We start from the raw sequence: 26,478 nt of genomic DNA on the forward strand, positions 1-26,478 counted from the left end.
TCTCTTCTTACCTTTTGTTGAAAATCATATCTAGGTATGCTCAGGAACGGAAATTCACTGTTGGGAGCTAGCTGGTGATTGGTGACTACACATTATATGCCTCTTGTCATTGGCTTACCTGATGTTCTCATCTAACTCCTGGTAGTGTATTGCTGCTCATTCAACTAAGTATTCACGAGAGAAGCACATTTGATAATAGACGTAAAATGGAAAGCTCTTTAAAATTGTATGCTCTTTCTGAATCATGAAAGAAAAAAAACAAGTTTCATGTTCCTTTAGGTTAGAAATAGGATAGAAACGTTTCATTTGTAATTTAATCTAAACAATTAAGTTTTCTCCTTTGATCTTCAATACTGTTCAAGTGAAATGTAATGGGAGTTAATTACAATATATGTAAATGAATACACAGTTTATTAACAGTATTAATATGTGATTACATCTGATTAAATCTCATTTAAACCTTAAACCATTTTAGCATCTTATCCAGATTTCATCTGAAGAAGATGGTCCATCTCAAGATATATCCGTAAGGAGCGAAGGTAATTTACCTAAATGTATTATAGAATATAAAATTATTCTGAAATATATGTCTTTCATAAAATGGTAAGAGTCCACAAGACATCATGTTGGATTAAACTCCAGTTCACTAGGAGGAGGCTAAAATACCCCTACATTACAGAGCTTTAATGCCATATTTTTGCACAATAGAGTGAGATAACATCTGAAGTACTGATCTTCACTTTGTTGAGATGGATTGTTTAAAGGGACACTGAACCCAAATTTTTTCTTTTGTGATTCAGATAGAGCATGCAATTTTAAGTGACTTTCTAATTTACTCCTATTATCAAATTTTCTTCATTCTCTTTGTATTTTTAATTGAAAAGCAAGAATGTAAGTTTAGATGCCAGCCCATTTTTGGTGAACAGCCTGGGTTGTCCTTGCTGATTGGACAGCACCAATAAACAAGTGCTGTCCATGGTCCTGAACCACAAATTGGCTGGCTCCTTAGCTTAGATGTCTTCTTTTTCAAATAAAGATAACAAGAGAACGAAGAAAAATTGATAATAGGAGTAAATGAGAAAGTTGCTTAAAATTGCATGCTGTATATGAATCACAAAATTAAAAAAATGGGTTCAGTGTCCTTTTAACTGATCTGAGACCCTTTTTCTACTCAGAGTGCTTAGGAGTAAGTACGGTAGAAAAAGGTGCTGATAGGTAAGTACTGTACAACTTCATAGCCCACCGGTTAATAGCATGAACATGTACACATATTTCACATAGTGTGGGGCATTTTATTTTTACTGGTTTAAATTTAACAGATCTTCAGTACTGTAGTCGTCTACACATGCAGGGATGGAACTTTCAGGGGGAATGGTCAGTTAGACACCCAGCCTTAAAAGCACTGGTACAAATTTCATTATTTTAAGCCCTTAATAAAATAGCTATTTCAATAACACTCCTAAACGTTTAAAGTGACAGTAAGCAATTACTGTAAGCCTTTCTGAGATTAACCAGTTGTGTGCTTTTATATTACATCTGTGCTCCTATCTGTCTCAGATATTCACCATCTGTCCTTACTGTTTCTTCTATAATTCATTATAGATCAAACTGGTGCAACTCAAGTTTCTGGATAATCCCCTGCACAACTGTGTACCTTATGTGCTGAGTCTTTGTCCAACACTAGACAGGGTCTAGCAGTGCTGCCTTTAAATCAGAGTGTTGAGGGGTCTGCAGCCAACCATGGTTCAGGGGGTTCTAAGGAACGTTCCTCCAAGTTTAAAGAATATATCTACTCTGCTGTTACTGAGTTGTTGGCTGTTATGCCTCCAGGAATTAAAAGCAGATCCATGCAAAGTGCAGAAGGTGATCCTCCACAGGCACTTATTTCTTTTGGGACATCCCTAAGAAGTGACCCTAATAAATACCACAAAGAGAAGTATTTTACAATTGGATGTTTCTATACTACCACTGAAGCAGTGGCTGAAGATGTCTCCTTTAATTTTAGGATGGAGAATAGATGGAGAATACCATTCACTCTTAAGGGACGTATTGGTTGCTTTAGAGGTAGATAATACTGTCACTACTGATAAACAACCACTGAAATGAATCAATCATTTTTTTATGTATAAGTTTCTACTTTTCAGGTTCTACCCTAAAAATAGTTCAGATATCTGGACTGATTTTTTTTTTGTCCTTCAAGAGATTGAGTGTTTTTGTTTTAAATGCTGTCTATGATCTTTAAGAGAAACAACATTTACTAAAGGATTTAGAGAATAAGGGGCATAATTAATCCTAGTACCTGTGTAACCTCAGGGTCAAGATATTGTACACCAAACTGTTTATAATCCAAAGGGATTTACAGTCATGTCCTGGTTTTCATATCCCTACACAAATTGGTCAGGATTCCCATTTGTTTAATGGGAACATCCCTCATGTTTCTTTTCCCTTTATCAAAGGGTCACATTATGAGTATTATAGACCTCAAGGATTGTTATTTGCACATCCCTATACATAGGGATTATTTTCAGTACCTGGGGTTTGTATATTTGCAAAACTCTGCCAGTTTGCACCCTATGTTGGATTCAAGATCGACGGTTATCAGAATCATGGCATTTCAGTTGCTCCTTATCTCGCTAATATCTGGTGCAAGCTTATTTACTGTCAACAGCTGTTTCTCATAGTCTCAAACTTCTGTCTTTCAAGACAATAGTTGGAGTATCAATGTACTTAAATCTCCTTTACAGGAGTCATAATAGACTCAATTCTTATGCATCTGTTTACCTGTCGGAACTTTGCATTATTAAGATTCAGAGGGTATGTCTCTTCCTACAGTGAGCTTCATCCATTGGTAGCTCAGTGCATGGAGGTTGTGGGTCTTATGGTAGCTGCTTCATTCGCAGTTTATTAAGCCCCCTCTTCACTCGAAACCCCTATAATGGCTATGCAACCTCAATGGTCAATGAATTATCTTCATTTGACAAGCAGATTGCTTTGGATTCACTTAGTTAATCTTTTTCTTAAAGGGACAGTCTACTCTAGTATTGTTATGGTTTAAAAAGATAGATAATCCCTTTATTACCTATTCCCCAGTTTTGCGTAACCAACACGGTTATATTAATATACTTTTTACCTCTATGATTACCTTGTATCTAAGCCTTTGTAGACTGCCCCTTATTTCAGTTCTTTTGACAGACTTGCATTTAGCCAATCAGTGCCCTCTCATTTGTAACTCCATGGGCATGGTCACAATGTTATCTGTATGGCACAAATAAACACCCTCTAGCTGTGAAACTGCAAAATGCATTGAAATAAGGGGCGGCCTTCAAGGTCTTAGAAATTAGCATATGAGCCTATCTAGGTTTACCTACCTGAATCATGAAAGTTTAATTTTGACTAGACTGCCCCTTTAAGAACACAAAGTCTATCTTTGTCCCTTGGGACATCCTTCCTTTGTCAGTCTTTGTCTTTTGTACCAGCAAACTCCGGTCTCTAAGGCTGGGGGGCAATCTGGGTTTCTTGAAGATAGCAAGAAGTTTGGTATCACCTTAATGCAAGGTTACCAATCAACATTCTGGAACTTCGACCATTCTTCTGGCTATTCAGCCCTGGACCCTATTAAAGGAGGAAACGTTTATCCGTCTCCAGTCGGACTGCAACTCGGTGGTGGCCTACAAAATTATCATGGGGGTTAATCACACTCCACTAGCCATGCAGAAAGTGTCTATTGCTCTGTTTTGAGCACAGATTAATTATTCATCCCTATTGGCAATTCACAATACCATAAGTGAACAACTGGGAGGTGGATCATTCCAACAGTCGACTGGTCCATTTCAGATAATGGTGTCCATAAGACATTTTTGATCGCTTTTGATCCAATAGGCTTACAAGACATATATCTAGTGGCCTCTCTCTTAAATCTCCCATTTCAAATATATTGTGCAAGATCAAAGGATCCTAAGGCTAACATATTAGTCACCTTGGTATGTCCATGGAACTTTCATCTAGCATAATTGTTTTCTTTGTTTTTTCCAAGAGTCATTTGTGGATCAAACAGAAGTCAACATCAGTAATATTAGTTGCTTCAGCCTGGCGCCGCAGGACTTGGCATACAGACATACTACAGATGTCCTTTTGCTTTTCCCTGGCTTTTTTCCTCTGAGAAAAAATCTGTTGTCCTAAGGTTATCTTTTCTATCAAGATCTCTAATTCCTATTTCTTTCCTAAGGTATGGTGAGTCCACGGCTTCATCAATTACTGTTGGGAATATCACTCCTGACCAGCAGGAGGAAACAAAGAGCACCACAGCCAAACTGTCAAGTATCACTTCCCTTCCCACAACTCCCAGTCATTCTCTTTCCCTTCGGTGCAAGGAAGTGAAGTTTTGGTGTCTGAAGAAATTGGATTTATTTCACTTCAATCAAGATTTTATTATTTTAGAACAGAGTAGGGTACTCTGTTCCTTCCCCTTTTTCAAGGATTGGGTCTAGCTGTACTCCACATTAGTCTCTTCAGTAAGGGCAGTGGTGGCTTTAAAGCAGTTAGGAACTTGTTAGGTGGGCTTTGCTGCGTTTTCCTAACATATATGCTGCCCATGGCATAGAAAGCCCGAGTAGGTTTGCTCTGACCTTTCTCTTTCTACAGGTCTCTGTGAGGAGTATGTGTCCTCTCATGCTGTGTAAGCTGTCCTCCTGCCGGACGGCTAGATACAGGTAAGTACCTTTTTGTCTTCTGGGGCTGGGAGGCTGGCACTGTAAGGGTTAAGCTGGAGAAATTGCTACCAAAATAATTTCTGCAAATATTTATGGGACTAGAATTCTGGGTTCAGGATTATTTCTGGCAGGAGCAGGCACATTGCGATGTGACATTGAGACTGGGGTTCATACTTTTATTGTTAATTTAAGTATCTTCCTTATTCTTTTCTCTGGGTTCAATTAAGCTGGCTAAATTGTTATGTGCATTCATGTTTCGATGCCATATCAGTCCCTCACAAAGTTTGTGGTGTACTACTGGTTGTGAGGATTCCGTTATTTCTCGAGTGTTTTTATTTTGGGCTGTTTTTGGGGAGTGTTGCTAATGTTTATACTCTGTGGCAGCTTGTGACCATGGCCCCTAGAGAGATTCTGTATGTGTTCAAGACACTTCAGTTTTAACGGATCCGCCATTGTTGTGTGGCGGGAAGGACGCTATTGTACTTGCTGGGTTAGGAAGTGCCCACTTGTGTTGCGGCGCATTTTCTCCGGGATGGGAGAAGTAAAGTGGGTGGGTCATGTGATCCGTTTTGTCTCCGCTATAGTTAGACAGTGGAATTGGCGCCCTCAGATTTTAAGGTGGCAGAGAGCTCTGCTGTGTTGTTGAGTATTTTCTACATATTCCTCTGAACTGGTACATAGTGGACTGTTCCTCAGAAGAAATAACCGATATAGCATTGCTCTGATCGGTTTTTCCTCTGAGGCGTGGAATTTGCATAAAGTAGTACGAAGCCCTTCAGTGTTTGGTATTAAAGTGCAAGTTTATCTCATAAGTCTCATGTTAAAATAAAGCATTTCATTTTATTTTTCTTCTCAGACTGTTTAACTAGCTTAAGGCTGGTAATTTTTACAGGTAGCAGTTCTATGATTAATGTCTCAGTACTTACTTAGGACATATTTTATAATAAAATAAATATTTCTTTGCCTGCAGAAATTGCTGCTCGGGTATCTTCAGTGGTATCTGTGGCATTATCTGTTTTTCCTATAATAATGGGAAATCGCAAGAGGAACATTAGAGATTCAGATAGTAAGGTTTCTGGTCCGCCTGCTGCTACTCAGGTTACGTTCCTCATAGGGCTGATGAGGAGGATACGTCAGTAGTCTCTGAGGGTGAAGTCTCAGATTCGGACAGTATAATTTCTTCACCTGATGCTGAAGTAGTATCCTTCAGATTTAAGCTTGAACACCTTTGTGTATGGTTAAAGGAGGTTTTGGCTAATTTGGAGCGACTCCGATATGTATGTCGTTGTTAACCCTAAAGAATCTAGTAAACTTTATAAATACTAGGATTCCTCTGTGGAAGTTTTTCCTGTTCTAGACCATGCTAGGAAAATTTTCACAAGAATGTGAGAAGTCAGGGATTCCTTTTTCCCCATCTCCTGTCTTTAGAAAGATGTTTCCAGTCGCTGTCTCTATTAAATATCATGGCGCACAGTGCCTTTGGAAGAGATCCAGAAAAGCTAGCCACTTATTATTTAACACTATAATTAAATAACAATAATAAAGAAATGCTTTATGCATATTATATAGTTATCTCTATGTTTACTTAAGTTGATGTTATATGGATTAATTCATTAAATTAAATTTTATTTGAGGTTTAACGTCAGATACTGAGCAAAGGTACTGAAGGGGTTAATCACTAAGATACCTTAGACCAATAGGAATATAGTTACAGGTATTTAAAGCATGTCCATGAATAAGGAACCACCGAAACATGTAGGGCAGATTGGTCCTTAGCCATGATATACCTGCTCAATTGTTTTTAAGACATGTTGCCTAATTTTGTATGTTTTTTTGCTGATGTAGGAGAATTGAAAGAATAATAAAAAAGAAGCTTTTTGAAGGATCGCTGTGTTCTATTGTTCTTTCTAAAGGAGTTTGCCCCCAATCCGGGATCGGTCCAGGTGGGGGGCGAAATATCTCGGTTTGTCTTCAAACATGGATACGAGATGTCCCAGATTGGCTGCGGACATAGTATCTCAGGTTTTCTACATGGAATTCATACCTTCCAGAAGGCAGGTTCCTCCTCTCAATGTTATCTGCCGGCCAGATAAGAGTGAGGCATTTTTTAAGTACGTTTGGGACCTCTCTTCCCTGTGAGTGATAGTTCCAATTCCTGTAAGGGAACAGGGTCTAGAATTCTATTCATTCCTGTTCATGGTTCCCGAAAAAGAGGGAATTTTTGTCCTATGATAGATCTAAAATGTCTCAACAAGTTTTCTCAGGGTACCATCCTTCAAAATGGAAACCAATTGTTCCATTCTTCCTTTGGTCCAAGAGGGTCAGTTCATGGTGACTATAGACCTGGAGGACATGTATTTTCAAGTTCCTGAGTTTCGCCTTTCTGTCAAACACTTTCAGTTGGTGGCTCTTCCTTTTGGCCTTGCCACGCCTCCCAGAGGGGGCTATCTTGGCAGTAATCTGGTTTCAGGGTATTGCTGTGATACCCTTTCTGGATGACATAATGGTTCAGGCACCATCTTTTCAACAAGCAAACTCTCATACAGAGATCTTGCTGTCTTTTCTTCATTCCCACGGATGGGAAGTGAATCTGAAAATGGGTTCAATTGTTCCAGCTACAGGGGTAGTTTTCTTAAGGACCATATTAGTTTCCTATCTCTGACAATATTTTTGTCAGAGGTCAGAAAAATCATGGAACTCTACTGTTTGGCCCTCCAATGGCTCAATGTATGGAGGCAATTGGTCTGATGGTTGCTTCATTGGACACCATCCCTTGCTCGATTCCATCTGAGAGTCTGCTGTTATGCATGCTCAGATAGTGGAACAAGGATCATGTGGTTCTGTCTCAGAGGATAGATCTAGATCTGTCGACATGAAAATCTTTCCTGTGGTGGTTTTCACAGAAGCATCTGTCTCGGGACACATGCTTCCAGAGACCTTCCTGAGTACTGTTGACCACAGACTCCAGCCTGTTGGGTTGGTGACTATGGACTTGGGAGGAGTCTGCTATTCCATAACCATCTTGGAGTTGAGAGTGATCTACAATGTTCTGATGGCTTGGCCTCAGTTGTCCAAGACAATTTCATATTGGTCGTTTACATCAACCACCTGGGAGGAACCTGGAGTTCCTTAGCCATGATTGGCATGGATTGTTCGGTGAGTTGACACTCACATTTGTTCACTATCCTCTATTTACATTTCACAAATAGATTCCGAGAGCGGACTTCTTGCGAGTCAGATCTTTCCGGGGAGTTGATGCTTCTCCCGGATGTGTTCTCTGGATTAACCCTCAAATGGGGGGGCTGAAGCTGAAGATGACAGTAGGCCAAACTTTCTCGTTACATTTAAAGGTCTAGAGATCAGCAGGCTGCTCTGTTAAAATCCCTGGCGGTTCCTTGGGATTTTACTCTGAAATCTCTGTTGCTCAGTTTGTTCTCCTTCCACAAGTCTTTGCTCGTATCACATAGGAGTGGGCATCAGTATTTTTAATAGCTCCTGCATAGTCTTGCAGGATCTAGATACAGACCTAGCGGAGATGTATTTCTTCCACCTTGGTGGTTGTTCCTGAGGAAGGACCTTCTAATTCAGGGTTTATTCGTTCATCCAACTTTTGTTTTCCCTGAACCTTTCTGCTTGGAGATTGAATGCTTAGTTCTGTCTAAGCATGTTTTTTCCGAATCGGTCTTTGAGACCATGATTCAGGCTCGCCAGCCTGTTCCTGGTAACCTTTACCATAAGGTATGGCGTTAATTCCTTGATTGGTGGGAATCCCAAGAGACTACTCTTGGAAGTAGGGTCAGGATTCCTAGGGGCTTGGTCTTTTCTCCAAGAAGGTCTGGAGGACGGTTTGTCAGTCAGTTCTCTGAAGGGTCAGATTTCTGCGTTATCCGTTATTACACAAGTGTCTGGCGGATTTGCTAGATGTGTAATCTTGTTGTCAGATCCTGGTTAGTATCAGGCCTGTGTTTAAGTCTGTTGCTCCTGTTGGAGTTTTAACCTTGATTTTAAGGTTTTGCTACAGGCTCAGTTTGAGCCATAGCATTGCATAGATTCAATTTTTTATCTTGGAAGTGTTGCTATATATATCTGCTCGGGGAGTTTAGGTACTCTCGGACTTGCAGTGTGATTCGCTTTATCTTTTCTAGTGGATAAGGTGGTTATTTATCCTAAGTGGAAATTTTGTTGGGGATTTTGTTGTTCCCACTCTGTGTCCTCATCTTATCTCTTGAGGAACGTGTGTGCACAATTTGGGTGTTGTGTGTGCTTAATAATTTTTTTTACTCTGTAACTGAAAGCTACTGCTATTTCTCTTTTCTCTGTTTGAGAAGTTTAATTTGTTTGCTTTTCACACTGCGGGGCTGCAGTCTCCTGAGAGTTATGCCTCATTCAACGAGGGCTGTCTCTTCCTCTTTGGGCTTTCAAAATAAAGCTTCTGTGGAACAGATGTCCAAGGCTGCAACTTGGTCTTCCTTTCATACTTTTTGCTTCAGCTGGGTTTTTTTTTGGGAGAAATGTTTTTCAAGTGGTGGTGCCTTCTGTCTGCCTGTCTTGTCCCTCCCTATTCATCTGTGTCCTCTAGCTTGGGTATTAGTTCTCAACAGTAATTGATGAAGCTGTGGACTCACCATATCTTAGGAAAGAAAACAAAATGTATGCTTACCTGATAAATTTCTTTCTTTCCGGATATGGTGAGTCCACGGCCCCGCTCTTTTGTTTCAAGACAGTTATTTTTGTCTAAACTTCAGGCACCTCTACACCTTGTGTTACTTTTTTTTTCTCCATTTACCTTCGGTCTAATGACTGGGGGTTGTGGGAAGGGAAGTGATACTTGACAGTTTGGCTGTGGTGCTCTTTGCCTCCTCCTGATGGCCAGGAGTGATATTCCCAACAGTAATTGATGAATCCGTGGACTCAACATATTCTGAAAGAAAGAAATTTATTAGGTAAGCATAAATTTTGTTTTTAATGGTGTTCAGTTTGAACACCTAGTATTGGAACATAAAGATTTATTTGATTTGGTCATTAAAGTGAAGGTAAATTTGGAACATGTTGAAGACACAAAGCAATAATTCTATTCTATAATAAGCTAATCGCTAACTTTTTTTCAAAAAGCTATTCTATTTTAGGGAAATAAAACATATATATAAACCCTTACCATTGCTATCTTTATGCCTCTTAACCGCTATTTCCGGATTTTCTAATAAGTGACGTATAGAGCGGTCCCACCCACTCTATAAGTGTTTCCAATGTGCATTCACGATCCTCCGATCAACTGCGCATGCGGGAATCGGCAATTCCCTCTCTCTTTATTTATTTGGTTAAAGCAATGCTGGAAATAGTGCAAAAAGGACGTTAGCCAACTTAGGTTTTGGCAGTAAGATGGTTCAATACCTCAGCAAGTTAAACCATTCACTAGATGCGGCCATAAAATAGAACTAGTACGCATGCGCAAAATGGGAACGCGCATGTACTCAGATGAAGAATTAGTCTTTAGCGCATGCACATTACATCAAATAGGCGGATGATGTGGGGTCACGGCCACCTAACAGCCAGATTTTCAACTGGCTGATCTAAAAACGTGACCTAGAGATTTAAAAAAAAAATGCAAAAAAACAATGAATGAAACTCCTATTGATTTTTAACAAAGAATTGGATTGTGGAACAGCGTCAAGGTAATTTTACCTTCATTTTAAATCTTTGATGCAGGCCAGAAAGCCTATAATACAAGAGCTGAAACAAAAGATTGAAAGACATATTTTAAGTGGTTTTGTTCCAGAGGGTTTTCTTAGTATCCTTTTTAATTCCTAGAATCCCTCAGTTTTTCCAGGATGCCCTTGGCAAGGGATTGTCCACTATTTTCTGCCTTATCTCTTTCTTCATATGAAGTTGGCTAATCTTTCTGAGGTTCTGACTTTTATTCAGCATAAGTTAGAATTAGGCCACTGATGGAACCTATGTCTCCACCCTGAAATCTGAACTTACTTTTCTCTATATTACAAGGTTCGTCACTTGAACCATTGCATTTCATTTATATTGACTATTATATGGGAAAGTACTCTTACTATTTGTAATCTCTGTAGCATAAAGAGTTTATGAATTGTTAACCTTATCTTGTGATTCTACATTTCTCACTATTCACAAGGTGAAGGCTATACTTTATACTTCCTAAGGAAAATACCAATCAAAAGATGGTTGTTCCTTCATTGTGTTCAGTTCCTGCTAACTGGGTAGTGATATTAAATAATCTGATTGTAGTAAACACTTTTTCAAGCAACGTAAAGATTTCAGACAAAATTTTAGTTTGTTTTCTTTCACTACTAATCTAGTATTGGACATAAAGTTACTAAGATAGAGTTTGCCTCTTAACTCATAAAAAGGGGTTTAAAACTTACTTGACGATGGGAACGTCTTCTTTTTAAGAGTATTACAGCTCTTTCATTAAGAGCAATTGCAACAATGTGGGGTTTAAAATGATTATGCTTCTTTGGAGCAGATTTCAAAGCTGAAACATGTCTTAATTGTGTAGTTTCTTTTTAAAGACACGATGAGTCCACGGATTTCATCGTTACTTGTGGGATTACGCCAGGAGGAGGCAAAGAGCACCACAGCAGAGCTGTACAGGGAGTGCAGAATTATTAGGCAAGTTGTATTTTTGAGGATTAATTTTATTATTGAACAACAACCATGTTCTCAATGAACCCAAAAAACTCATTAATATCAAAGCTGAATAGTTTTGGAAGTAGTTTTTAGTTTGTTTTTAGTTATAGCTATTTTAGGGGGATATCTGTGTGTGCAGGTGACTATTACTGTGCATAATTATTAGGCAACTTAACAAAAAACAAATATATACCAATTTCAATTATTTATTTTTACCAGTGAAACCAATATAACATCTCAACATTCACAAATATACATTTCTGACATTCAAAAACAAAACAAAAACAAATCAGTGACCAATATAGCCACCTTTCTTTGCAAGGACACTCAAAAGCCTGCCATCCATGGATTCTGTCAGTGTTTTGATCTGTTCACCATCAACATTGCGTGCAGCAGCAACCATAGCCTCCCAGACACTGTTCAGAGAGGTGTACTGTTTTCCCTCCTTGTAAATCTCACATTTGATGATGGACCACAGGTTCTGAATGGGGTTCAGATCAGGTGAACAAGGAGGCCATGTCATTAGATTTTCTTCTTTTATACCCTTTCTTGCCAGCCACGCTGTGGAGTACTTGTACGCGTGTGATGGAGCATTGTCCTGCATGAAAATCATGTTTTTCTTGAAGGATGCAGACTTCTTCCTGTACCACTGCTTGAAGAAGGTGTCTTCCAGAAACTGGCAGTAGGACTGGGAGTTGAGCTTGACTCCATCCTCAACCCGAAAAGGCCCCACAAGCTCATCTTTGATGATACCAGCCCAAACCAGTACTCCACCTCTACCTTGCTGGCGTCTGAGTCGGACTGGAGCTCTCTGCCCTTTACCAATCCAGCCACGGGCCCATCCATCTGGCCCATCAAGACTCACTCTCATTTCATCAGTCCATAAAACCTTAGAAAAATCAGTCTTGAGATATTTCTTGGCCCAGTCTTGACGTTTCAGCTTGTGTGTCTTGTTCAGTGGTGGTCGTCTTTCAGCCTTTCTTACCTTGGCCATGTCTCTGAGTATTGCACACCTTGTGCTTTTGGGCACTCCAGTGATGTTGCAGCTCTGAAATATGGCCAAACTGGTGGCAAGTGGCATCTTGGCAGCTGCACGCTTGACTTTTCTCAGTTCATGGGCAGTTATTTTGCGCCTTGGTTTTTCCACACGCTTCTTGCGACCCTGTTGACTATTTTGAAAGAAACGCTTGATTGTTCGATGATCACGCTTCAGAAGCTTTGCAATTTTAAGAGTGCTGCATCCCTCTGCAAGATATCTCACTATTTTTTACTTTTCTGAGCCTGTCAAGTCCTTCTTTTGACCCATTTTGCCAAAGGAAAGGAAGTTGCCTAATAATTATGCACACCTGATATAGGGTGTTGATGTCATTAGACCACACCCCTTCTCATTACAGAGATGCACATCACCTAATATGCTTAATTGGTAGTAGGCTTTTGAGCCTATACAGCTTGGAGTAAGACAACATGCATAAAGAGGATGATGTGGTCAAAATACTCATTTGCCTAATAATTCTGCACTCCCTGTATATATAGCTCCTCCCTTCCCTCCCACCACAGTCATTCTCTTTGCCTGTGTTAGTGATAGGAAGAGGTAAAGTGAGGTGTTAGTTTAGATTCTTCAATCAAGAGTTTGTTATTTTTAAAATGGTACCAGTGAGTTCTATTTTATTATAGGGTGTAGCCGTATTCCTTGTCAACCTCTAGAGTAGAGCTACAGGTGGCTTTAAAGCAATGGGAACTGGTGGGACAAAACTCTCACTGTGTCTCCCATACTGAGTGCTGCCCTTCTGATGATGGTCTTAGCAGATGTTAACTAAGGCCCTGTATGTCTCCACAGAACGATAGGAGGGAGAAGACCTCTTGATCCTATTTGGCCTGTGGGAATTGTCATGTTGTCGCTCAGCATAAAGGTATGTGCAGTCCTTTATTTTTCTGGGACATGGATTATCTCAGAAACGGCTGTATATTTACCTATATGTGTCAGGGGTTTTGTCTGTATGTACCTGTACCTTTAATTACCTGAACAGTGCTTCTCTATTTAAGGCTCCTCCTTTGTTTGCACTTTGCTTGGTAATTTGTCAGTGCTCCAGTGTAAGCTGAGTTCCTAAGAAGACACCTAGCCACTACCTGCTATCACACTGTGATACCAGCTTCTGTTCTACTTGTTCTATCAACAATCAATATCAAACCAAGTTTCCTGCTGCAAGTATCTACGTCTCTGCAATTGTATCTTTTACCTGCTACTTTGCTTTTTACTCAGCGGTGTTATTCAGCTGGCCGTGAGCTCCATCCGGAACGTGTGACGTCACACCCGACTTTCGTTTGTTCACAACGGCTGCTGCCGCTCACACACGCTCTCTGCTTAGCGTGTCACTTCTGCAGCTCCTCCAGTCTGCCTCACAGGCATTCCTCCTCTCACACTCACTGCACTTGCTGGATTGAAGTCTTCAAATACTGGACTGGGTAACACTTTATCTATTTGTCATTTATGCTTGTTTTCGCAATGTGCCAGCTTACAGCATTCTGATCTCTGCTGCCTATTGAATCCTGAACGCACATATTTAAGCCACCTCAACTGTGTTACCACTGCTACCAATGTTTGAACCATAACAGACTTTACACCGCATATTACTATCTATGTTTAGTGCATAAAAGGCTCCTGCTACATCTAATACAGAGCAAATAGCTCTTGATGTCTGAGTGTTTGTGTGAGTGGTGAATTGTATATATTTTACTTGATTGGATAGGAAGCTTGTTTATCCCTGTGGTAAGTACATTGATCTATTTGGCCTGCAATACTTCCAGGACTGTTCCGTTCAGTGCATACTATTATTCAGTACTAATTGTGTCTTCCCACTTATGTGCTACGTGCGTTTAATCTTTCACACTGTATCCCTACAGTAGTGACCCTCATTTCGATGAGCATATCAGGGGTCTCATAAGTTAAATCTGAGAGAACCTGAGGTAAGGTGTGAGGCTGAGTGGTCCTGCAACAATCAGGATACTAGTTTATTAATTTTTGTCACAAAGTCTTACATATTACCAAGCCTAAAAAAACGATATTCTGGTATCCTGCACTATGGATATTACTGAACTCTCTAACAGGGTTGGCTCCCTTGCTCAGAGCATAGATCACATGATACAGGGCCTCAGGGAGATTCAATTGGAGAATGAAAACATTAGAAAGTTTATTAATGAACATCTCGCATATAAACCTCCTGTAGCTGAACCAACATCTGAACCAATGGTCAGTCCCCCCGAAAAATTCTATGGGGACAGATCCTTGTTCAGGGAGTTTAAGAATTCTTGCACCTTGTTGTTTACACTCAAACCCAAATTCTACCCAACAGATAGGGTCAGGGTCTTGTCTGTCATTTCCTACTTAAGGGGTGAGGCTAGATCCTGGGCAAACACCTTCTACGAGAACAACGACCCCATTCTGAACTCCTTGGATGCCTTTTTTGTTGCCATGTCTCTCCTGTATGAGGATCACAACAAACAGAACACAGCTGAGACCGCCATAAGGTCCCTACGCCAAGGCAAAAGAATGGTGGAAGAATACATCACAGACTTTAAGAGATGGGCACCTGACACACAGTGGAACAATCCTGCATTAAGGAACCAGTTCCGTTTAGGATTATGTGAGGCTCTGAAAGACGAGCTAGCTCGAGGTATCATTCCAGAGGACTTAGAAGCTCTAATGACTCTTAGCATAAGCATTGACCGCAGGCTAAGGGAGAGGAAGACTGAAAAGGCTATGTCTGAACCCAGTTTCAGGAGGCTCCCTACCTTTCATCCCAATCCACCCACTTCGCTTTCCAGACCTACTGACGAGCCCATGGATGTTGCTGTTATCAGAGGTCCTCTAAAACCTGAGGAGAAGGCTAGGCGCAAACTGCTCAATCTATGTTTGTATTGTGCCGAGAAAGATCATGGTGTTAAAGACTGTCCATCACTTCTTCGGCAAAAGAAGGGTAAGACACCTTATTTTGAACATACTATGAATGTGATAAACAGTTTAAATTCTCATTTATCACTTCCTCTCTCTCTACAGTGGCATCATCGGAAGATAGACGTGCAGGCCGTAGTTGACTCTGGTGCATCTGAGAATTTTGTGGATATTTCTTTTGTTGTTAAAAATAAGATTCCGTAAATAAAAAAGCATGTTTCACTAGCAATACGTTTGGTTGATGGGTCTTTCTTCAGCTCGGGTCCCATTACTCACCACACCATACCCATCACAGTTACTTCATTCTCTGGGCACAATGAGTTATTGTCCTTTGACGTACTTCCATCATCCGTTTACCCGATCATACTTGGGTTGAAGTGGTTGATTAAACACAACCCCACTATATCCTGGAAGGATGGGTCTGTATTGTTTGATTCTGTACATTGTAGACATTCCTGTTTCAATATGCATACCATTAATCAGATAACGGTACATACTTTACCTGACTGTTACGCAGAATTTGCAGATGTTTTTGATAAAGTTGAGGCTGAAACATTGCCTCCACATAGGACCTATGACTGTCCTATTGATCTGATACTCGGAAGTAGTATTCCTTACGGTCATATCTATCCTCTATCCGAGCCAGAGTTAGTCCATTTAAAAGAATATTTTGATGACAACTTGAAGAAAGGGTTTATTAGACCTTCCACCTCTTCAGCTGCAGCGGCCATGTTTTTTGTTAAAAATAAAGACGGATCTCTCCGTCCAATAATTGATTATAACTTAACAAATGCACTGAAAAGAACAAGTACCCCCTCCCTCTTATCCCGGAACTAATAGAACGTTTGCAAGGTGCCACCATTTACACGAAATTAGATCTCAGAGGTGCCTATAATTTGATCAGGATGAGGGCTGGGGACGAGTAGTTGACAGCTTTCCGAACACGCTACGGTCTTTATGAGTACACGGTTATGCCGTTTGGATTATGTAATGCTCCAGCGACATTTCAGTGTTTCATAAATGATGTGTTCCATGATCTGCTTGATGTCTGTATTGTCATTTATCTGGATGACATCTTGATATTCTCTGATACTTACGAAAACCATTTGTCCCATGTTAAACAGGTTTTGTCATGTTTAAGAACACATCACTTGTATGCTAAACTGGGAAAATGTATATTTAACACCATCGAGATATCATTTTTAGGGTATCATATATCACCCTCTGGTATATCCATGGAGAACAGTAAGGTGGAAGCCGTCACTAATTGGCCTGTTCCATGTAATAAAAAAGAGGTGCAGAGGTTTTTAGGATTTGCAAATTTTTATAGAAAATTCATTAAAGGTTTTTCACATATTGTACGACCCTTGACTTACCTAACACGTAAAAACGTCAAATATATCTGGAATCAAGCAGCTGATGATTCCTTCAAAACGCTCAAAGATAAATTTATTTCAGCTCCTATTCTGCAATTCCCAGATCCCAGTCGTCAATATACGCTTGAGGTTGACGCTTCCGAATATGCTTTAGGAGCTGTCCTTTCTCAAAGGAACTCTTCAAAAGAACCCCTCCATCCAGTCTCTTATTATTCAAGAGTCATGAGTTCTGCAGAACTTAACTATGGCATAGGTGATAAGGAACTTCTTGCCATTAAATCAGCCCTAGAGTTCTGGAGACATCTCCTTGAGGGTGCAAAATACCCCATTTTGATATATACTGACCATCAAAATCTAGAGTATTTGAAATCTAGCAAAACATTGACCTCACGTCAGGTCCGGTTGAGTCTCTTTTTCTCAAGATTCGACTACGTAATTACATATCGGCCTGGGTCAAAAAATACCAAAGCAGATTCACTAGAAAGGATCTCAAACCCCTTAACATAGAACCCCCGGGCTCTATTATTCCTTCGGACAGAATCATATGCCTAACAAGGGAGTTTAAGACCACCCTAAAGGAACAACAGAACCTAGATCAGTCCTTACAACAGCTAGGTTTACGTAGGGATCAAGATGAACTATACTATCATGGAGAACAGTTATACATCCCTGTTGCTCTCAGAGAGGAACTTCTTTGCGCAGCACATGATTCCCTCTTATCAGGTCATCCTGGGGTTCGTAAAACTTTTCATTTACTTTCAAGGGATTACTGGTGGCCCAAGATGATTGACACTGTAAAACAAAATATATTTAAAATCCTGTTTTACTTGTACCACTAGAAAACAAAACATCAACATAAGCATCCATATGGTTATCTTCTTTCTCTCCCAATTCCTGAGAGGCCTTGGTTGGACATTGCTATGGACTACATAGTCAATCTACCTCCATCTTCAAATTTCAATACTATCTTGGTTGTTGTAGATTTTTTTTCTAAGATGGCCCATTTCATTCCCCATAGAGGTCTACCAACAGCATCTGAAACAGCCACCTTATTCCTGAACCAGATAGTAAAGCTGCACGGATTACCTAATTCCATTACGACAGACAGAGGAACACAATTTACGTCAATATTTTGGAAACACTTATGCCAGTCTCTCAACATCACTAGAAGATTGAGTTCGGCTTATCATCCACAAACAAATGGGCAGACAGAGAGGACCAATCAATCTTTAGAGCAGTATCTCAGCTGCTACTGCACGTACGAGCAAGACAACTGGCACTCTCTGTTGGCAACAGCTGAATTTGCGCATAATAATACGCTTAATTCCTCTGCTAAGACTACGCCATTCTTCATCAATTACGGATTTCATCCCTCTTATCATCTTCCTCACACCAGAGACTCAACTTTGCCTACAGTAACCGAGAATATTAATTCTATCGCTAATGGATTTGCTTCTCTAAAACTGGTGTTACAGGAAGCTCAAGCTTCCCAGAAACATCATTATGATTTTCGATGCTCCAAACCTCCAGATTACAGCGTCGGAGACAAAGTGGGGTTAAGTACAAAACATCTTAGGTTGAAGATCCCTAGCAAAAAGCTTGGAGCTCTATACCTGGGACCCTACGAGTGATTACGGAGGTAACGGGAATCCATCTTGGATTCCCGTTACCTCCATAACCAGCTTCAGTATCTGGTGAGATGGAAGGACTTTGGACCTGAGGAGGATTCCTGGGAGCCCTGTACCAATTTCTCTGCCCCCCGTCTTCTGTCTCTGTTTCACCGACGGAATCCGGAGCGCCCTGGTCCTTGATCCGCTGAGCGGTTCCTTAAGGGGGGAGTTCTGTCAGGGGTTTTGTATGTATGTACCTGTACCTTTAATTACATGAACAGTGCTTCTCTATTTAAGGCTCCTCCTTTGTTTGCACTTTGCTTGGTAATTTGTCAGTGCTCCAGTGTAAGCTGAGTTCCTAAGAAGACACCTAGCCACTACCTGCTATCACGCTGTGATACCAGCTTCTGTTCTACTTGTTCTATCAACAATCGATATCAAACCAAGTTTCCTGCTGCAAGTATCTACGTCTCTGCAATTGTATCTTTTACCTGCTACTTTGCTTTTTACTCAGCGGTGTTATTCAGCTGGCCGTGAGCTCCATCCGGAGCATGTGACGTCACACCCGACTTTCGTTTGTTCACAACGGCTGCTGCCGTTCACACACGCTCTCTGCTTAGCGTGTCACTTCTGCAGCTCCTCCAGTCTGCCTCGCAGGCATTCCTCCTCTCACACTCACTGCACTTGCTGGATTGAAGTCTTCAAATACCGGACTGGGTAAAACTTTATCTATTTGTCATTTATGCTTGTTTTCGCAATGTGCCAGGTTACAGCATTCTGATCTCTGCTGCCTATTGAATCCTGAACGCACATATTTAAGCCAGCTCAACTGTGTTACCACTGCTACCAATGTTTGAATCATAACAGACTTTACACCACATATTACTATCTATGTTTAGTGCATAAAAGACTCCTGCTACATCTAATGCAGAGCAAATAGCTCTTGATGTCTGAGTGTTTGTGTGAGTGGTGAATTGTATATATTTTACTTGATTGGATTGGAAGCTTGTTTATCCCTGTGGGAAGTATATTGATCTATTTGGCCTGCAATACTTCCAGGACTGTTCCGTTCAGTGCATACTATTATTCAGTACTAATTGTGTCTTCCCACTTATGGGCTACGTGCGTTTAATTTTTCACACTGTATCCCTACAGTAGTGACCCTCAGTTCAATGAGCATATCAGGGGTCTCATAAGTTAAATGTGAGAAAACCTGAGGTAAGGTGTGAGGCTGAGTGGTCCTGCAACAATAGGATACTAGTTTATTAATTTTTGTTACAAAGTCTTACAATATGATAGTGGGGAAATAATCTTTTATTGACAAGGATTTCCCTCATTACTTTGTAACTTTCGACTTTCAAGAGTCATGACAGACTATGATTTTGGTTTGGGCTCTTACTGTGGCTAATAGAAGGTGATGTGGGCGAGACGCTGGGGACATTGACTATTCAGAGTTTTGAAATTTAGTACATCGGTGTAAGGCTGTAAGCTTGCAGACTCCGGTGTTCGCTAAGACCGCATGGTTGACTGTAAAAGCAGGCGGTCTTAGGCACTCTGAAGAACGGTTAGAAGTGGTCGGTGTACCGTGGGGACAGGTAGGCGCCTCAGCAGAGCTGTTGAGGCGAAGAGGTGCACTGTTTTTTTGTCATTTAATATGCCCAGTAAATTGGATTAACTTTCAGAGTGTTGGTGCAGTAAAATTGTGCGATTTTATATTTTAAAGGCACAGTTACGCTCTGTTTCAGGAGATATTGACAACATTCATATTAGGCTGGTCTCATATTTTTTATTTCTTAAGTAAAATTAACAGTTTATATTTTTAAAGGAGCCACAACCAAAATTTGCTTTGCTTTATTTTTTATTTCAGAACGTTACATGTTCCATGTGTTTGAATGCCAATGTGGAACCTCCTGTTACTTTTTGTCCCTCATGCACTGAGAGGGCATTACAGTTTAGAGAGCAAATTTTATTTGATAAAAATTTGTCAAAAGCGGATGCTTCTCAGGGTTCTACTAATGAGATACAGAGTATGCCGCAACTTTCTCCCCAAGCGTCACAGCCCTTAACGTCCGCTCAAGCGGAGCCAAGTACCTCTGCAGCTTTTGCTGCGATCACATTAAAGGACATAGCTGCAGTTATGTTATCTACACTTTCCGATGCGTTATCTGCCTTTCCCGTATTTCATGGCAAACACAAAAGGAAGGAAAACCACGTGGTCAATGCAGCTTCGGATGCCTTGATGGTGATCTCAGACGTACCCTCGCAGGGCTCTGAATCGGATGGTATGGAGGTCCTATCCGAAGGTGAACTTTCTGACTCAGGAAGTGTTTTACCACTGACGGATTCAGAAGTGGTTTCCTTCAGGTTTAAACTTGAACACCTCCGCCTGTTATTGAGGGAGGTTTTGGTGACTCTGGACGACTGTGATTCAAAAGTGGTTCCTCCAGAGAAATTGAGTAAGTTGGACAGATACCTAGAAGTCCCTTCTTATTCTGATGTTTTTCCACTTCCTAAGAGAACTTCAGAGATTATTGCTAAGGAATGGGAGAGACTAGGTATTCCATTCTCTCCTTCTCCCGTTTTTAAGAAGATGTATCCTATAGCTGACGCTATTAGGGACTCTTGGCAGACGGTCCCTAAGGTTGAGGGAGCTATTTCCACCTTGGCTAAACGTACTACTATTCCTATTGAGGATAGTTGTGCTTTCAAAGACCCTATGGATAAGAAGTTGGGGGGTCTCCTTAAGAAGATCTATGTTCATCAGGGGTTGTTATTGCAACCGGCGGCCTGCATTGTTACGGTTACAAGTGTGGCTGCTTATTGGTTTGATGCTCTGGAAGAGTCTCTTAAAACTGAGACTTCTTTGGAAGAGATACAGGATAGGATTAAAGCTCTTAAATTAGCTAATTCATTTATTATGGATGTTTCCCTGCAGATTACCAAATTGGCGGCTAAGAGTTCGGGTTTTTCCATCTTTGCACGCAGAGCCTTATGGTTGAAATCTTGGTCTACGGATGTGTCATCCAAGTCTAAGCTTCTGGCTATTCCTTACAAGGGCAAGACCCTGTTCAGTCCTGACTTGAAGGAAATTATTTCTGACATCACGGGAGGCAAGGGTCATCTCCTCCCTCAGGACAAAAAATCCAAACAGAGAGGTCGACAAAGTAATTTTCGTTCCTTTCGAAATTTCAAGGGAATCCCCCCTCCTCTTCCTCTAAACAGGAAGGGAATTATTCACAAACCAAGTCTACCTGGAGACCCAACCAGTCTTGGAACAAGGGTAAATAATCCAAGAAGCCTGCTGCTGCTCCCAAGTCAGCATGAAGGGTTAGCCCCCGAGTAGGGAGCAGACTTTCCTTCTTCATCCAGGCTTGGATACGAGACGTTCAGGATCCCTGTGCAATAGAAATAGTGTCTCATGGATACAAATTGGAGTTCAGAAATTCCTCCCCCAGAGGAAGGTTTCTTCTTTCACGATTATCTGTAGACCAGATAAAAAGAGAGGTGTTCTTACGTTGTGTAAGAGACCTCTCCTCCATGGGAGTAATCTGTCCTGTTCCAATTCAGGAACAGGGACAGGGGTTTTATTCAAATCTGTTTGTAGTTCTCAAAAAAGAGGGAACTTTCAGACCTATTTTAGACCTCAAGAGTCTAAACAAGTTTCTCAGAGTTCCATCTTTCAAGATGGAAACTATTCGTACCATTCTTCCATTGATCCAGGAGGGCCAATTTATGACAACAGTGGATCTAAAGGATGCATATCTTCATGTTCCTATCCACAGAGATCATCACAAGTTCCTGAGGTTTGCCTTTCTGGACAAACATTTTCAGTTTGTAGCTCTCCCTTTCGGTCTGGCCACAGCGCCCAGAATTTTCGCAAAGGTTCTGGGGTCTTTACTGGCGGTTCTAAGACTTTGGGGCATTGCGGTGGCGTCTTATCTGGACGATATTCTGATCCAGGCGTCATCCTTTCAACTAGCAAGGTCCCATACTGACATTATGCTATCCATCCTGAGAACTCACGGGTGGAAGGTAAATCTGGAAAAAAGTTTGTTAGTTCCTCAGACAAGGGTTCCTTTTCTGGGAACTCTAATCGACTCTATTTCAACACAGATTTTTCTGACGGACCTCAGAAAGTTAAAGATTCTGGATACATGTCGAGCCCTTCAGGACAATCATCGGCCGTCGGTGGCTCAGTGCATGGAGGTAATCGGATTGATGGCGGCGGCAATGGACATTGTACCGTTTGCACGTTTTCATCTCAGGCCTCTGCAGTTAAGCATGCTCAGGCAGTGGAATGGAGATTATACAGATTTGTCTCCTCGAATAAATCTAGAACAGGAGACCAGGGACTCTCTTCTATGGTGGTTGTCACTGGATCATCTATCCCAGGGGACATGCTTTCGCAGACCCTCATGGGTGATAGTGACAACGGATGCCAGCCTGTTAGGATGGGGAGCAGTCTGGAACTCCCTAAGGGCTCAGGGTGTATGGACTCAGGCCGAGTCTCTCCTTCCCATCAATATCCTAGAGTTGCGAGCAATATTCAATGCGCTTCGGGCTTGGCCTCAGTTGGCCACGACCCAATTCATCAGATTCCAGTCGGACAACATAACGACAGTGGCTTACATCAATCATCAGGGTGGAACAAGGAGTTCCTTAGCGATGACCGAAGTAGCCGAAATAATTCAGTGGGCGGAGACTCACTCTTGTCATCTGTCAGCAATCTACATCCCTGGGGTGGAGAACTGGGAGGCAGATTTTCTGAGCAGGCAGACCTTTCATCCTGGGGAGTGGGAACTCCACCCGGAAATATTTTCAAAATTAATTCTAAGATGGGGTCGGCCGGAGTTGGACCTTATGGCGTCTCGTCAGAATGCCAAGCTTCCGAGATACGGGTCCAGGGATCCCCAGGCCGAGCTGATAGATGCCTTGGCAGTTCCTTGGTCCTTCAGCCTAGCATATGTGTTTCCCCCGTTTGCCCTCCTTCCCCGGGTGATTGCTCGGATCAAACAGGAAAGGGCATTGGTGATCCTCATTGCCCCTGCGTGGCCTCACAGGATTTGGTTTGCCGATCTGGTGGACATGTCATCTCTACCACCTTGGAAGCTTCCATTGAGGAAGGACCTTCTCATTCAGGGTCCCTTCCATCACTGGAATCTAGTTTCTCTGCAGCTGACTGCTTGGAGATTGAATTTTTTCCAGGCAAGGTTTTTCTGATTCGGTCATAGATACTTTATTTCAGGCACGTAAGCCTGTTACTAGGAAAATTTACCATAAGATATGGCACAAAATATATTTATTGTTGTGAATACAAGGGATACTCATAGAGTAGGGTCAGGATTCACAGAATTTTATCCTTTCTCCAAGAAGGATTGGAGAAGGGGTTATCAGCAAGTTCCTTAAAGGGCCAGATTTCTGCCCTATCTATTTTGTTACATAAGCGTTTGGCAGATGCTCCAGATGTTCAATCCTTTTGTCAGGCTCTGACTAGAATCAGGCATGTATTTAGACCAATTGCTCCTCCTTGGAGTTTGAATTTAGTGCTTAAAGTTCTACAAGGGGTTCCGTTTGAACCTATGCATTCCATAGATATTAAGTTATTATCTTGGAAGGTTTTATTTCTGGTTGCTATTTCTTCTGCTCGAAGAGTATCGGAGCTTTCAGCATTACAATATAATTCTCCTTACCTTATTTTCTATGCGTATAAGGTGGTGTTACGTACAAAACCTGGGTTTCTTCCTAAGGTTGTTTCAGACAAGAACATTAATCAGGAAATTGTTGTTCTGTCCTTGTGTCTTAATCCTTCTCAGAAGGAACGTCTGCTACATAATTTAGATGTGGTCTGTGCTTTAAAGTTCTACTTGCAAGCGACTAAGGACTTTCGTCAATCTTCTTCTTTGTCGTTTTTTCAGGGAAACGTAGGGGTCAGAAAGCTACGGCTACCTCTCTTTCTTTGTGGCTGAAGAGTATCATCCGTTTTGCATATGAGACTGCTGGACAGCAGCCTCCTGAAAGAATTACGGCTCATTCCACTAGGGCTGTTGCTTCCTCATGGGCATTCAAAAATGATGCTTCTGTTGAACAGATTTGCAAGGCTGCAACTTGGTCCTCTCTTCACACTTTTTCTAAATTTTACAAATTTGATATCTTTGCCTCGGCTGAGGCTGTTTTTGGGAGGAAGGTTCTTCAAGCAGTGGTGCCTTCCGTTTAGGTTCCCTGTCTTGTCCCTCCCTTTTCATCTGTGTACTATAGCTTTGGTATTGTATCCCACAAGTAAGGATGAAATCCGTGGACTCATCGTGTCTTTAAAAAGAAAAGAAAATTTATGCTTACCTGATAAATTTGTTTCTTTTTAGACACGATGAATCCACGGCCCGCCCTGTTCTGAGACAGGTTTTTATTTTTGGTCAAACTTCAGTCACCTCTGCACCTTGGCTTTTCCTTTCTCTTCCTAACTTCGGTCGAATGACTGGAGTGGGAGGGAAGGGAGGAGCTATATATACAGCTCTGCTGTGGTGCTCTTTGCCTCCTCCTGCTGACCAGGAGGCGTAATCCCACAAGAAAGGATGAAATCTGTGGACTCATCGTGTCTAAAAAGAAACAAATTTATCAGGTAAGCATACATTTTCTTTTTTTTAGAATTTATCGCAAGCAGCTTTTGGCAGGAAAGTCCTTCAGGCCGCAGTGTCAGCTAAATAAGAACTGCCAGAAAAATTGTCACATCCTTTCCGTAACATAGACCCTTGGCTTGGGTATTAATCCCATATGTTAGGGAGGACTGTGGACCATCATCATTTTACAAAAGAAAAAAAAAATTATGCTTACCTGATAAAATACTTATCTTTCGGAATGATGATGGTCCACAGGCCCCGCCCATTTATATTTTTAGGACGACAGTTCTAACGACAACTTTATAGACCCTGCTTTGCCTTTCCTACCTTTATTTCCTATTCTCTACTCAGCTTTACGTAAAACTAAGAGAGAGATGAAATAAAAATGTATCAGGTAAGCATAAATTTTGCTTTTACAGCCTGGTATCTTAATTCAAATTAGCAAGTCTGTCACCAGGGGTATTTATCACAAGGTCTGAAAAAAAAAATGTATACTGGTGTTCTAGCAATGATATAATTGGAATTATTTTCAGATTCCTAGAGTTCTTGAGTTTCTACAGGGCAGTCTGGAGAAAGGCTTATTAGCCAGTTCTTTTAAAGGCCAGATTTTGGCCTTATCTGTCTTGTATCACAAGAAAAAATGCCAGGATTACTGATATCCAGACCTTTGTTGAGACCTTTATCAGGATCAGACTGTTTTTTCGAACAGTTATTCTTCCGTGGTTTTGTTGCTCCTTCAAGCTCCTCCATTTAAACTCATTGTCATAATAGACACTTGACTATGAGAGTAATTTCTGTTCTTGCTGTAGTAAGGCGTATTGTACCTTTAAAGAGGCCTAGACGATCAATTAGGCCCTAATTGCAGTAATCTTTATAAGGTCTGTGTTTTGAGCATGAGGTTGATTGTGAATTGAGTTTTACCTTTTACTCTGGCAGTTACTATTTGGATATACTGATTTAACTTCTGCTTCCCCTTAGTATCTTTTTGTATTAGCACTTTGTTATGGACTGACTTGGTATATGATTTAAGTTTGTTTGTTTTATGATTTTGTGCTCCTTTTCCCAGTGAGGCCTTGACCCGGACTGTCTGACTTTAGACTTGCTTACCTTGGATTCCTTTGTCAGGAGATCTGCTTTATGCAAATGTGTCTTCATCTGGATAGTGAACTAAACTTTTACAAAGATATGTTTCTCCAGCATAGGTGTGTCCGGTCCACGGCGTCATCCTTTCTTGTGGGATATTCTCTTCCCCAACAGGAAATGGCAAAGAGCCCAGCAAAGCTGGTCACATGATCCCTCCTAGGCTCCGCCTTCCCCAGTCATTCTCTTTGCCGTTGCACAGGCAACATCTCCACGGAGATGGCTCAGAGTTTTTTGGTGTTTAAATGTAGTTTTTATTCTTCAATCAAGAGTTTGTTATTTTAAAATAGTGCTGGTATGTACTATTTACTCTGAAACAGAAAAGAGATGAAGATTTCTGTTTGTAAGAGGAAAATGATTTTAGCAACCGTTACTAAAATCGATGGCTGTTTCCACACAGGACTGTTGAGAGGAATTAACTTC

At 41.1% G+C, this 26,478-nt stretch overlaps 1 protein-coding gene across 2 annotated transcripts in view; it reads left to right on the plus strand.

Moving 5' to 3' along the window:
- The window catches only part of PHF11 (PHD finger protein 11), a 589,089-nt gene that overhangs the window by 438,226 nt on the left and 124,385 nt on the right, over window positions 1–26,478 (plus strand). For both annotated transcript variants that reach the window (XM_053708365.1, XM_053708366.1), the window contains one exon: window positions 476–539. In XM_053708365.1, coding sequence (XP_053564340.1) covers window positions 476–539 — 64 coding nt within the window. The remainder of the gene's footprint in view (window positions 1–475; window positions 540–26,478) is intronic.

This window comes from Bombina bombina, chromosome 3 (genome assembly GCF_027579735.1).
Source record: "Bombina bombina isolate aBomBom1 chromosome 3, aBomBom1.pri, whole genome shotgun sequence".
In the NCBI taxonomy this organism is placed as follows: domain Eukaryota; kingdom Metazoa; phylum Chordata; class Amphibia; order Anura; family Bombinatoridae; genus Bombina; species Bombina bombina.